Source organism: Equus caballus, chromosome 25, assembly GCF_041296265.1.
Source record: "Equus caballus isolate H_3958 breed thoroughbred chromosome 25, TB-T2T, whole genome shotgun sequence".
Taxonomy (NCBI): Eukaryota; Metazoa; Chordata; class Mammalia; order Perissodactyla; family Equidae; genus Equus; species Equus caballus.
This window is the reverse complement of record NC_091708.1, coordinates 11071936-11084470: the sequence shown is the minus strand read 5'-3', so window position 1 is coordinate 11084470 and position 12535 is coordinate 11071936. Positions and strand designations below refer to the sequence as shown.

The following is a 12535-nucleotide window of genomic DNA, read 5'->3' as shown; positions in this document are numbered from 1 at the left end:
AGGGGACAGAGGTGGGAGACAGACTTACTTTTCACTCTTTACCCTTTTGTACCTTTGAATTTTGTACCACGTGCATGTATTACCTAGTCAAAAAAAAATAAATAAAATAATTTATTTTTTAAAATAAAGTCTTTGTTGGACTACTCCATAAAATTAATTTCATCCAGAGAAAATGCCTGTTCTAGTTGCTGGTTCTGTTATGCTATTAATATTAGATGTCTTCACAAGTTTTGGAATTTTGGTTATAGGCTCATTTTGAGTAGGAAAGGCTTTTTCTCTCTCTCTCTTCCTATTTAATGGCTTTATAGTAGCCCCCAATTGGATTTCTGGACCCCTAATCCACAACTAGGCCTTATAATGACATTAAGGGCTCCAGTTTCATGATGATACTGGAGCAATCATGTATACACATTCAATTACTGAGTCAGCAATGGCTTCATTCAATTCCCAGTCATGAGGCTGTGTCTTTATCAGCTAAAACCTATAGCCCCAGGTAATGAATAGTTTTTTCCTTTTTTCAGCCTTTCAGAAACGGGACAGACATGCCAACCAAACCACTGGCTTCATGTGATAATTCTGCCTCTGGTTCCTGCCTCACATGAAGTACTTGAGTATTTTTGATTCCTGACAGGAGCTAACTACTACATGTCAATGCCAGACTGAAAACCCAGTGGGCTTGTGCTTTCTGTCAACCGTGCTAACAGCTTTGTGTCTTTGTTCCATTTCTGGCCCACAAAAATGTTTATGTTGTTTCAGAGCCTGGCTATGTCTTTTGTGCTATTTAATCTACTGTTGTGTTTGGAGATAGGCGTTACATCAAAAGTCAGTATGCCACCTTGACTAGAAGTAACTTCTACATTTTTTTCTTTCTGAACATTAAAAGTAATCATTATAAAAGTAATATAATCTCATTACATAAAATTTAGAAAAGAGAAAATTACTCAGAATCCATGCATTCTAACTCATCCACTGCTAGCATTTTAAAATATTTCCTTCTAATCTTGTTCTTCCACATCGTCATATTTGTGCAATTTTTATCATGATTTTAAGCAATATTATCCCAAGCATTTGTCCATGTTGATATGTAGTCTCTGTGACCATCATTTTAATGACTGCATATTAATCCACCAAGCTGTTCAAGTGTTACTTACTTCCCACATTATTGAGAATTTAAGGAGCTTCCAACTGTGCTATAAAGAAGTTCTCTGTGCATATGTGTTTTTTCCACTCAATAGTTTGGATCTGGGGGCGGAGGGGGGTGGCGAGAGGCTAAGCAATGAGACTGCCATAATTCTACACAGGTTATTAGCCCAAAGGCTAATCATAACACATAGCTGAGGTTCATAATGATAACCCTGATACATGAAAAGAAAAGGTAAAATCACATGGAAATGAAAAACGCATTTCAGAGAGATTCCAATCCAAAATGATTAACAGTAAGTTTTGTAATTAAAGGGTAAGTTTCACAACAGCTAAGATTCACAATTCACAAATGTGTATCATCTGGCACTGCTGGACAAGGCATTACAAATTTTCACTAACTTCCAAAACAGAATATTTTGGGTCACACTAATAAAGTTCACTTTTTCACTGTAATACTAACCTGATATTATTTACACAGTCTTCATGAGCTTCAGAAAGAGTTTTTATGTGCTTTGAAGATATAGGGTCAAAAAGCAGAACTTCAGTCTGTTCACAAGCAACTGTCAGCACTGACCTGAAAGCAAATGACATATTTCTCTTTAGTTTTCTAGCATTCTCTGGTTATTGGTTTATAATTACACAAGCTGTAAATGAATAACTTCCTTTTGCCCATGTTGGTAGCAAATATTTAAAAGATTGACACTATCTGCTGTTGGCAACAGTAGGAAATGGTCCTCTCATACATTATGGTGGAGTGTAAACTAATGCAGCTTATGTTTGGAGAGTACCAGTATCGATCAAAATGTTAAATGTGCATACCTTTTGACTCAGCAATTTTTTTCTGGGAATTTAATCTAGAGAAATAATCATTTATAAATACAGAGAAGCATATATAAAGATATGCTTCATTATAAGGAGAAGTTGAAAGTAACCTAAATGTACGAGATAGAAGGAATTAAGATTTATTATTTTAACTCATGGTATGGAATACTTTGCAATATTGTGCAACATTTATAAAGAAAGGGATAGCTTTATATGGATATGAAAGAACTCCGAAACATACTTTTAAATGAGAAAAGCTGGTTGTAGAAAAACATGCACAGATGAGGCAACTCAGGGAAAAAAATTATATATAACAAAATTATGTATTTCTCTATCATTATCCATTAAAACGCACTGAAAAAGGTGTGGCATATATCGTATCAAACCAGTTAAATATAGTCAAACAATCTTTTCCTTTATGGTTTTTTAGTAATATCTCTTGCTTCAGCCCTTCCCTATTACAAAGTTACATTTTTATAAACCTTTTACAAGCCCCATTTTGATTTCTGAAAATTTATTATCTTTTACTTACTTTGATTAAGTCTTACGAATTTTCTTATGGACCCTGCTCTTTCAGATTCAGATCTAGCAAATGAAATCCTGAGTCTTTGAAACTGCAGGTCTTCCCAATTTATAGTTCCAATAACAAATGGAATTTTGTACCCTTAAGATGAAAGGGTTTAAGCAGAATTTTAAATAGCCAAACTTTTCTATTCAGAACAATAAAGTGGGAGGGGGGGGAATCTACTAAATCAAAATCTTTTCCATATTTAGTAATCACGAAACAGTCCTTTAAAGGCTGCCTGCATAAACCCTTTTTTGAGATATCTGGACTTCAAAATATAACATATGAAGGGTTTTTATGCTAGTTGATCATGAGTAAAAATATTCAAATGAATATCTGTAATTCTAGAAGATGTATAAACAGACTTTTTTTTGTTAGTCAAATGAGTTATGGAATGAACTTTTCTCTTTTCTGTGCATAAAAGTAAATGAATCAGTGATTCTGGGGCAGCCTTGATCTTAAACACTGTAAATAAGAGATCTACAAAACTGATAGTCATTGTTTTGTGTTAATCCAATTACAATCTATTTTTGTACATGGCATGATTTGTACTTTTGAAAAATGGATATCATTCATTTGTCCTAATATCAAAGCCTACCCTTTTCTCATTAGTTTGAAAGCCATCTTTATGATATCTAAGTTTTGTTTTGGGACTATATTCTATTCTGTGCAACACCACTATGCTATTTTAATTTCTAAAAGGTTTCTAGTATATTTGATGTGTGGCAAAGCAAGATGTCCTCATTGTTTTATAAACATTTTGGGGGTGGCTAATATCATGCTTTCTTCTCCAAAGGAATTTTAGATATGATATGTCGGGTCCTACTAAAAAATCTTGTTGGGGGGCCAGCCCCGTGGCCAAGTGGTTAAGTTTGCCTGCTCTGCTTCAGCGACCCAGGTTGGGATCCTGGGTGCGGACATGGCACCGCTCATCAGGCCATGCTGAGGCGGCATCCCACATGCCACAACTAGAAGGACCCACAACTAAAAATACACCACTATGTACCGGGGGGCTTTGGGGAGAAAAAGGAAAAATAGAATCTGAAAAAAGAAAAAGCTTGTTGGTATTTTTATTGGGATGCACTGACGTTACAAATTAATTGGTAGAATTTATACAATATTGAATCATCCCATTAGTAATATGCATACTTTCCCACATTTTCAAGATTTTCTTTTTTATTTCTTTTGCTGATGAAGATTAGCCCTGAGCTAATATCTGTGCCAATCTTCCTCTATTTTATATGAGGGTCACCACCACAGCATGGCTGATGAGTGGTGTAGGTCCATGCCCAGGATCCGAACCCATGAACCCAGGCCACCAAAGTGGAGCACATCAAACTTAACCATTAGGCCACAGGGCTGGCATCCCCTCAAGATTTTCTTAGCAAGAGTACTTTAGCAATTCTTGGAACTTCAAACGTCCTTATATATTTAGAATCAACTTATCAAGTTATGTATACACACACACACACAAATCCAGCTGTGAATTTTAATTGACATTGTAATTTATCTATAGAAAAGTTTGCATAGAAGTGACATCCTTACAATATGGAGTCTTCCAATCCATGAACGTGGTATATCTTTGTTTACCATGGAGATTTTCTCCATATGAGTCATGCCTATCTTTTGTTAGATTTATTCCTGAGTAACTTGATATTTTTTGATGCTTTTTAAAATTTTGCTTTGTTTGTTGCTGCTGTACAGAAATGCAACTGATTTTTAAAATATTTATCCATCAATCTTGCTATTTTAATGCTTTATCTGTAGGTTATTTTAGGCTTTCTTTGTGAATATGTCATCTACAAACAACTGCTTTGTTCTTTTTTTGACACTTTTTCTCCTTGCTGCACTGGCTGGGACATTCAGTACACTGTTGAACAGAAATGTTAATATAGCAGAATTCCTGTCTTGTTCCTGATCTTCAAGAATACATTCACCATTTCATCATTAAGTGCAATGCTGCTATAGGGTTTGTTTCGTTGGTTGGTTGGTTTGGTTTGGTAGATTCCTATTATTGGATTAAAGAAGTTCTCTTCTACTTCAAATTTGCTAGGTTGTTTTCATTAATATATGTTAAATGGCATAAAACATTTTCCAACATTTATTGAAATTATCCTGTTTTTCCTTTAATATGTTAATGTAGTAATTTACATTAATTTACTTTCTAATGTAAAATCAACCTTTCATTGCTACCATATTGCTAGATTCAGTTGGCTACAATGGTGGGCTCACACCTCTGACTTCCCTCCTTTTGCAATTCTCGGCCCTGCAATTTCCTCATTGCCTTACTTCTCCAATCTCTTCAAACATAAGCTTTTTATATCTTACATTAAATATTTTATATTTTCTCTAGCTTTCCTAATTATTCTCATTTGGTGGGTTGGTCCAAACCACCTACTCTGCTACTTCTAGAAAGCTATAATCTCTACCCATTGCATCTGAAGTTACATCCCCCTTCTCATTCTGAATATTGTTTATTTGGGTATTCTCTTCATCAATACAATAAGTGTTTTTCATTTTTATTTGTCTTTTCGAAGATAAATTTTTCCATTGAGTATTCCTATTGAATTTTTTAAATATCACAAACTCTACTCTTACTGTATTTCCTTCCTTCTGCTTTCTTCAAATTTACTTTGCTATTATTGCAGATAACTTCATTATTCTTTTTCTCTTTCTTGAGATGGGTATGTAGCTCATTAATTTTCTTTGTCATCCTTTCCAGTTTATTAAAGACTATAAGTTTCCTACTAAGGACTGTTTTACTTATATGCCACAATTTTGAGACATGTGGTACTTTCGTTATCATTTAGTTCTAAATATTTCTAATTTCTAGTATCATTTCTTCTTCAGCCCATGAGTTATTTACAAATGTTTCTTAACTTGGAAACACATGAGGTTTTCCTAGTTATATTTTTATTCATTTCTTTCCCTTTTTTGTTGGGGGGAGGAAGACCGGCCCTGAGCTAACATCCACTGCCCATCTTCCTGTACTTTATATGTGGGACGCCTGCCACAGCATGGCTTGATAAGCGGTGCATAGGTTCATGCCCGGGATCTGAACCGGCAAACCCTGGGCCGCAAAGCAGAGCACGAACTTAACCACTATGCCACTGGGCCTTCCCATTTATATTCTTTTTTTTTTTTTTTTTTTTTAAAGACTGGCACCTGAGCTAACAACTGTTGCCAATCTTTTTTTTTTTTTTTCTGCTTTTTTCTCCCCAAATCCCCCCAGCACATAGTTGTATATTTTTAGTTGTAGGTCCTTCTAGTTGTGGCACATGGGACGCCGCCTCAACGTGGCCTGACGAGTGGTGCCATGTCCGCGCCCAGGATCCAAACCAGGGAAACCCTGGGCCAGGAGAAGTGGAGCCCGAGAACTTAACCAGTCAGCCACGGGGGCGGCCCCTATATTCATTTCTAATGATGACATTGTACTGGGAAATTGTACAAAAATCTTTTGAAATATGTGGCCTTGTTAAGTGAAGATTTTGTAAATCTTCCTTGTGTGTTTGAAAAAAGCAAGCATGAGGCACCTGGTACATACAGTCAAGTGTGATATTCATAAATGTTAAACTTTTAATAGTGATATAAACTAACATGAATAAAATTTTAAAAACTTTCTAAATAAACTGATATGTAGATTATAAAAATGCTTGCCAAGTGATATTAGCTGTAACTCAAATTGTTCATCAAATTATTCTAGGAATTTCCAATCATTTACTAACTTTTGGAAATTGTAGCCATAATCTTTTGTTTGACCCAGATGTTCTTGGCTGAACCATGAATTGACACAGGAAATTGTATAAAGCCCCTCCAAGAATTTCCACATTAAATAGGTAGTCATTAAGTAACTTGTAGTCTTGATAGTAAAAAAAATCACTGAACATCAACAGAATTGTTCATGGGGCTGAATCCTTTGTAGCTTTTGCTGAAGTAACGCTAAGTATATTAAAAATTTTTTAGCCCTTATGATGCTTGCTGTTAATTTTGCATATTCAATATGTATTGTTATATTAATAACTGTCACAAAATAATTTATTGATATATCATATTTAATTATATCAAACTTAATCCCTCAGCCTAGATGAGAAGTAATGTAATGTGGCTGTTAAGAGCATAAGCCAGGGTACAAATTCTTTGTGTTTAATGACCTTTCTGCTTCTCAGTTTCCTCAACTAACTGTGTCTGGTACAGAAAAGATTTCTGTTGGTGGTCATTTTCATTAATAAAATGAGTGTTAATGCCCATGGTGGGCAGATGTTCAGTGGGTTTTGGCAAAGTTATCCCACTAAGAGTGAAATTCAATAGGAATGATAAAATTAGGAATCTGCATCCCAGGAGTCATTCATCCATAAACCATCCCCATAGGCCTCATTCATCTGCAGTGGATTCTACCCTGCCATGGGAGTGCATGTTAAGCCCAGAATTAATATGTGTGAATGGCGCCTGTAGTAGTGTTATTACTCTCTGTTTTATTACTATCACTCTCTGTGCTATTACTCGACTGTTTTCTTAATTTCTCTGATCTCCCCGGAGGGTGCAGTTCCCACAAATGACCACGTGAAAATGATTGGGAGAGTGCCTGAGAAAGGCAGGCAGCCCCACATGAAGGGAAGCCAAATGATCACTGGGCGTTTGCCCATGGATTTGTGTGTGTGTAGGAGGGTACCTGGCATGGGTGAGAAGCAATTAGAATGGATGCTATAGCTCTCCAGTGAGGTTTGTTAGCAGACTGCTCTGCCAGTTCTTAACTCCTTAGTTGCTATAGAATGGGTTATTCTGAGAGATCCCATGGAAGGTGCTGAAGCATTAGAAGGGCACTCAGTGGGTTTGGGGCAGTAATTAACTATTGAACCATTATGCACATATATCAATATTTTAACAGCTGGTACAGCTAAACCAACGTGCACTAGCTGAATATCTGGCCTGAATGCAACATTCTATACATGCCCTTTAGAGCAAGATTTTAAGTGTTGTTGTTTATCTTTTGTGTATCCTTCTCATGTTTGTATCTGACTGATTAACTGAAGTACACTATGATGTGTATTAAAATCTTCCCCATGATGATAAATTTGTCTGTTTTCTCCTTAAAGTTATCAATTTTTGATGTATATATTTTAAATCAAAAAGACTCATTCAAGTTTAGAACTGTTTTACCTTCCAGGCGAACTGAGCTTTTATCATTATGAAGTGACTTTCTATCTCTACTAATTTTTTTGCTTTAACATACTTTGTATGATACTAATATAGCTCACAAGCTTTTTTTAAGAATGTGTTTGATATAGCTTTCTCTATCCTTTTGAACATTTAGTACTTCTATATTCATTATAATTAGTAATATTTGGATTTATTTTCAGGCATTCTTTTTGCTGTTTATTTATTATACCTTTTCTATTTTGTTTTCACTCTCTTGCTTATCTTCTTTTGGAATTTTTTTACCATTCCATATTTTTTCCTCTATCAGCCTGGAAATAATATAGTCTTTCTTGTCTTTTGTTAGTTACCTTGCAAATTTTAATAGGCATACTAAACTTATTAAAGCCTAACGTTAATATATCACAATTCTCCCTCAAAAAAACACAAGGAATTTAGACATCCCTTCACGATTTATATGCTATTGTTGTCTTCTTAGTTCCATCTTTGTAAATCCCAAAAGACAACATCAGATTTAATTTTACACATGTATTTTCCACTTTCTTTGTTATTCATCCCTTCTGGTATCTCAGACCTTCCATTTAGAAACTTTCTTTTCTCTGATATTAGAATTCCATTATTGAAGGTCTGGTGGCAAACTCACTTAGCTTTCCTTGTGTGAATATGTATTTATTTCATCTTTGTTCTTGACAAGAATGAAGAACCCATCTTTGTTGGGTATAGACATCTCAAGTGGCAGTTTTTTTCCAGCATACTGAAAATAATCACTGTCCTCTGATTTACACTATTACATATTGATAACTAAATGGCCATCACTCTCATAGTTACACCTTTGAAGGTCTTTTTTCTCTAGTTTTTAAGATTTTATATTCAGGGGCTGGCCCCATGGCGGAGTGGTTAAGTTCACATGTTCCGCTTTGGCGGCCCAGGGTTTCACCAGTTCTGATCCTGGGCACAGACATGGTACTGCTCACTGGGCCATGTTGAGGTGATGTCCCACATACCACAGCTAGGGGGACCCACAAGTAAAATATACAACTATGTACTTGGGGGATTTGGGGGGGAAAAGCAGAAAAAAAAAAAGAAGATTGACAACAGTTGTTAGCTCAGGTGCCAATTTAAAAAAAAAAAGATTTTATATTTATTGTCCTGCAGTTTCCCTATGTTAGGGTGTGTGGGCTTCTTAAATCATGGCTTGGTGGCTTTCTTCAGTTCTGGAAAGTTGTCAGCTATTATCTCTTCAAATTATTTTTTTGCCCCATTATCTATCTCATTTTCTTCAGGAAATAACCAAATATATGGTATGCTTTTTCTATGTTCCATGTCACTATACCTCCTTCATATTTTCAATCTCTGTGCCTCTCTCGTCTGCATTCTGGATAATTTCTTCATTTCTATTTTCCAATACACCAATTCTCTCTACAGTAGTACCTAATGTGTTCTCATAAAGGAAAGCTTGAGAAAGTCTCACATATTATTACTTAATCTACTAACATTATCAAATTTCCTTTTTCAAAATGTCATCTTAGGAGGTGAAACACATATTTTGACAATGTTGCTATCGCTTAAAACAGTTTTGGAATTCTTTAGAAATTACCTTCTAGCCCATGTATCCTTTCATCTCTTTTTTAGTGCCAAATCCTCCCTAATCTGGCCTCTATTAAATTCATAATTTTAATTCTTACCTTCTGTGTCACCTCTTCTTCCCTGTACTGAGAAGTCTTTGTAAGCAACAGTGGTTATTGGTACCCAGTAAGCTGATTTAGCTCATATATGAAGGATATGAGAAATTATCTCATTTAACACAGATATGTCATTTTTCTATAAAGTTACTTTAAGTCCTATAAAAATTTGGGGCATATTAGTAGATCTAGTAAGAATACTAAAAATGAACACAGAACTTTTTTCACATATCTTAACAGATGAAAAAGAACGGCAATGTGCAATGTTGGCAAGGATATGGGGAGTCAGTAACTTTCACTACGTCTGATAGGAAGGAGAATTGGTACAATCTTCACAGAGTAATTTAATAATAGGTATCCAAAATCTTCATAATCTTTGACTCATTCTAGGGATTTATCATAAGGACATAAACCTAAAATATTTGTTTATAGAGGTTTTATTTAAACTAATGAAAAATTTTAAATAATGTTTCAGAAATATATTTATTAACACAGGTAATCCACAATATACTGCATTTAAAAAGCAGGCTACAAAACAGTATGATTCCATGTTTATATTAAAATAAACATACACAAAGAAAAAATTTCCTTGGATATCCACTCAATATCTGGGACCATAAGTGACGTTTAGCTTCTTTTTGCTCATTTATTGCCTAGGTTTTCTACAATGAGTATGTATTAATTGCATAATTAAACGTTATTAAGTTATTTTAAGTACCAGAGTACTTAACCACCTTCTACAAAAATGTTCCTATGGGAAAATGTAGTCCAGATTCAAGCAAGGACTATCAGTAATATGTTCCTCATTCTAACAGCACTGGCACTGGGGGTTCCTTCTTCATAACTCCTTCTTCCCCTCTCGCCCTCTACCTAAAATCCCACCGGCCAAGAGTGGAAACAGCTACTAGAGCTGCAGGCCTGACCGGATAGGCAGATGTTGGGAGGAGAGGAGCTGGGATATGGAGAACAGAAGAACCCACTGTTTATAAGGAACAGACTTGGTGTTTTGGGAGAAGCTTTAGGAATGGGGCTTGGTTGGAGGAAGGAGTGGGGAGAGGAGGCTTCATGAATAAACCTCAGTAAAACGGTTTCTCCTCTCAACAGTTTTCCTTGTATTCGGGTGCACAATCACTGCTACAAGTCCTACCCAAGTCCTACAAGAAGCTGCAGAGGCGGCAGCAGCGTGTGCGCTCCGGCGGCGGCACGTGCTCTGTGAAATAGAGCAGGGTGGGCCCGCTCCCAGCGATTCCACAGTTGCTTTGCTCCTTCCTTAGCGTATCTCAGTCTTTCTTTAGCAAAGCTTTTTGCTTTGTGACCCTGTAGCCTTTCAGCTTCTCTGACACGACCTGCTGCCCCTCCAACCACAGGCCCTGTGACACAGTTCCTCCGGCCGAAGAACTTCCATCCCCTCCCCAACTCCATCTTGACCAACTCTTCTGCGGCCTCTTCTCTTGGTGAAGTGTCACTTCCTCAGGGAAACCTCCGCCACTCTCGTCCACAACTGGCTCCTTCAAGCCTTTATGGCAGTTTGTAAGCAGACGTTATGAATTATTCAGCGTGGTTATTAACACCTAGCTGACCTAAGAGGCGCCAAGCTCGAGGCAAGCGGCGCCATTCGCTGGCTTTGCTCACCACTGCGACCTCGGCATGTGGCGCGGGCAGGTGCGCGACAGACCCCTGCCGACCGAGGGGGCGAGTGCGCGGCCACCGCAGCAGCGACGGGCTCGGGGCCTCGGCGGAAGGGCTGCGCGGACTACGCTGCCTCCGGAGGGAACCGAGCGGAATGTTCTCCTTTGACGCGTACTCACAGAACAAAGCTTTAAAAATATGTATTATTTTGAAAATTCCCCATACCCCAAAGTAAACTGAGACCAAACACGGGCCACTTCCCCAGCCAGACGAAGGCCGCCGCCCTCCCGAGAAACACGTCGCCCACCTGGGAGCCGCACCCCCTCCCCGTCGTGAGCGCGTCCCGGCGGCGCCTCGGTGGCTCCAGGGCAGAGGGACGCACGGCGTGCCCCGGGCCGCGACACCAGCTCAGACGAGGAAACGAGGCCTCGGGCGCCGCGCGGGCTGCGGGCGGCTGTCCTCGCGGAGCCTCGCGTCGCGGCGGCGACACGGCCCGGGCCTGCCTGCCCCGCGCGGGGCCCCGACCCCCGGGGCGCGCCGCGGGCAGCGCTTACCCGTCGGGCGAGTACTCGAGGTTGAAGACGGCGCCGTGGGTGCGCGTGCTGAGGTACACCGAGTCGGCGGGCTGGATGGAGCCGTAGAGGTGCGTCATGGTACGGAAGTTGTCCCGCGCCGGGTCCACGAACAGCCCGCGGCCCAGGCTGCGCTCCCTCAGCCAGCCGAAGAGCCGCGCGCCCGGGCCGCCGCTGAGGCCCTGGCGGCCCCGGCTCCCGGCCCTGCAGTCGGGCGCGGGCCGCCGGCGCGGCGGGGAGGGCGACGCCGCTTTTCCCCGGGCGACGGCCGGAGACTGCAGCGCTCCGGGCGGCCGCAGCTCCCTCGCGCGCGCGCCCGGGGCCGGCGAGCGGGCGCCGGGGCGGCCAGGGCTCCGGGAGGGCGACGGGGGACAGGCCGCGTCAACCCCGGGTTGGGGCGGCGCGGGCGGGGAAGGGAGCGGCCCGGCGGCGGCCGCCTGCCCCCAGGGAGGCGCCTGCTCCTCCGCCCCTTCCCCTCCGGGGCTGCCGGACCCGAAGGGAAACATGACTAACACCCCCGCCCCCACTCCGGGCCGCTGCCCCGCCGGCCGACACCTCGGCCCTCCCGCTCCAGCCGCCACTTCCGGCGTGCGGCGCCCTAACCCCGCCGGCTGGGAAACGCGCACCGCCCCTCAGCCACCATCCGCCGGGGACTGCGAATGCGGAGACACCGCCCGCCCGCGGGTGCCGCAGCCCGGTGGGATGGAGGTCCGGAGCTCCTGGCTGTCTGAAGATGCCCAGGGCCCGGGCTGTATGGAGCAGTGTTAGCATCAGGGGCCGCCTGCGACAGTCTGTAGTTGTCAGTGACCGTGACTGTGAGCCTGGGGATGAGTGGCCCAGACTAGTCAGTCTAAGAGGCAGGGTATGATTATGTTATCCCCACTTACACTGAGATTTGCGAGGGGTAGAAATTACCATGTTATGTGCAGGTCACACATATCAGGTGGCATGGTCTACTGCCTACTCAG

General features: G+C 40.7%; 1 protein-coding gene across 2 annotated transcripts in view; it reads right to left on the bottom strand.

The window, feature by feature from the left end:
- Window positions 1-12138, bottom strand: part of DCAF10 (DDB1 and CUL4 associated factor 10) — a 49873-nt gene extending 37735 nt beyond the window's left edge. For both annotated transcript variants that reach the window (XM_023629691.2, XM_023629693.2), the window contains exons 1-2: window positions 11550-12138; window positions 1604-1717 (exon numbers count right to left, since the gene is read on the bottom strand). In XM_023629691.2, coding sequence (XP_023485459.1) covers window positions 1604-1717; window positions 11550-12073 — 638 coding nt within the window. In that variant the 5' untranslated portion in view covers window positions 12074-12138. The remainder of the gene's footprint in view (window positions 1-1603; window positions 1718-11549) is intronic.
- Between the last annotated feature and the right edge of the window lie 397 nt (window positions 12139-12535).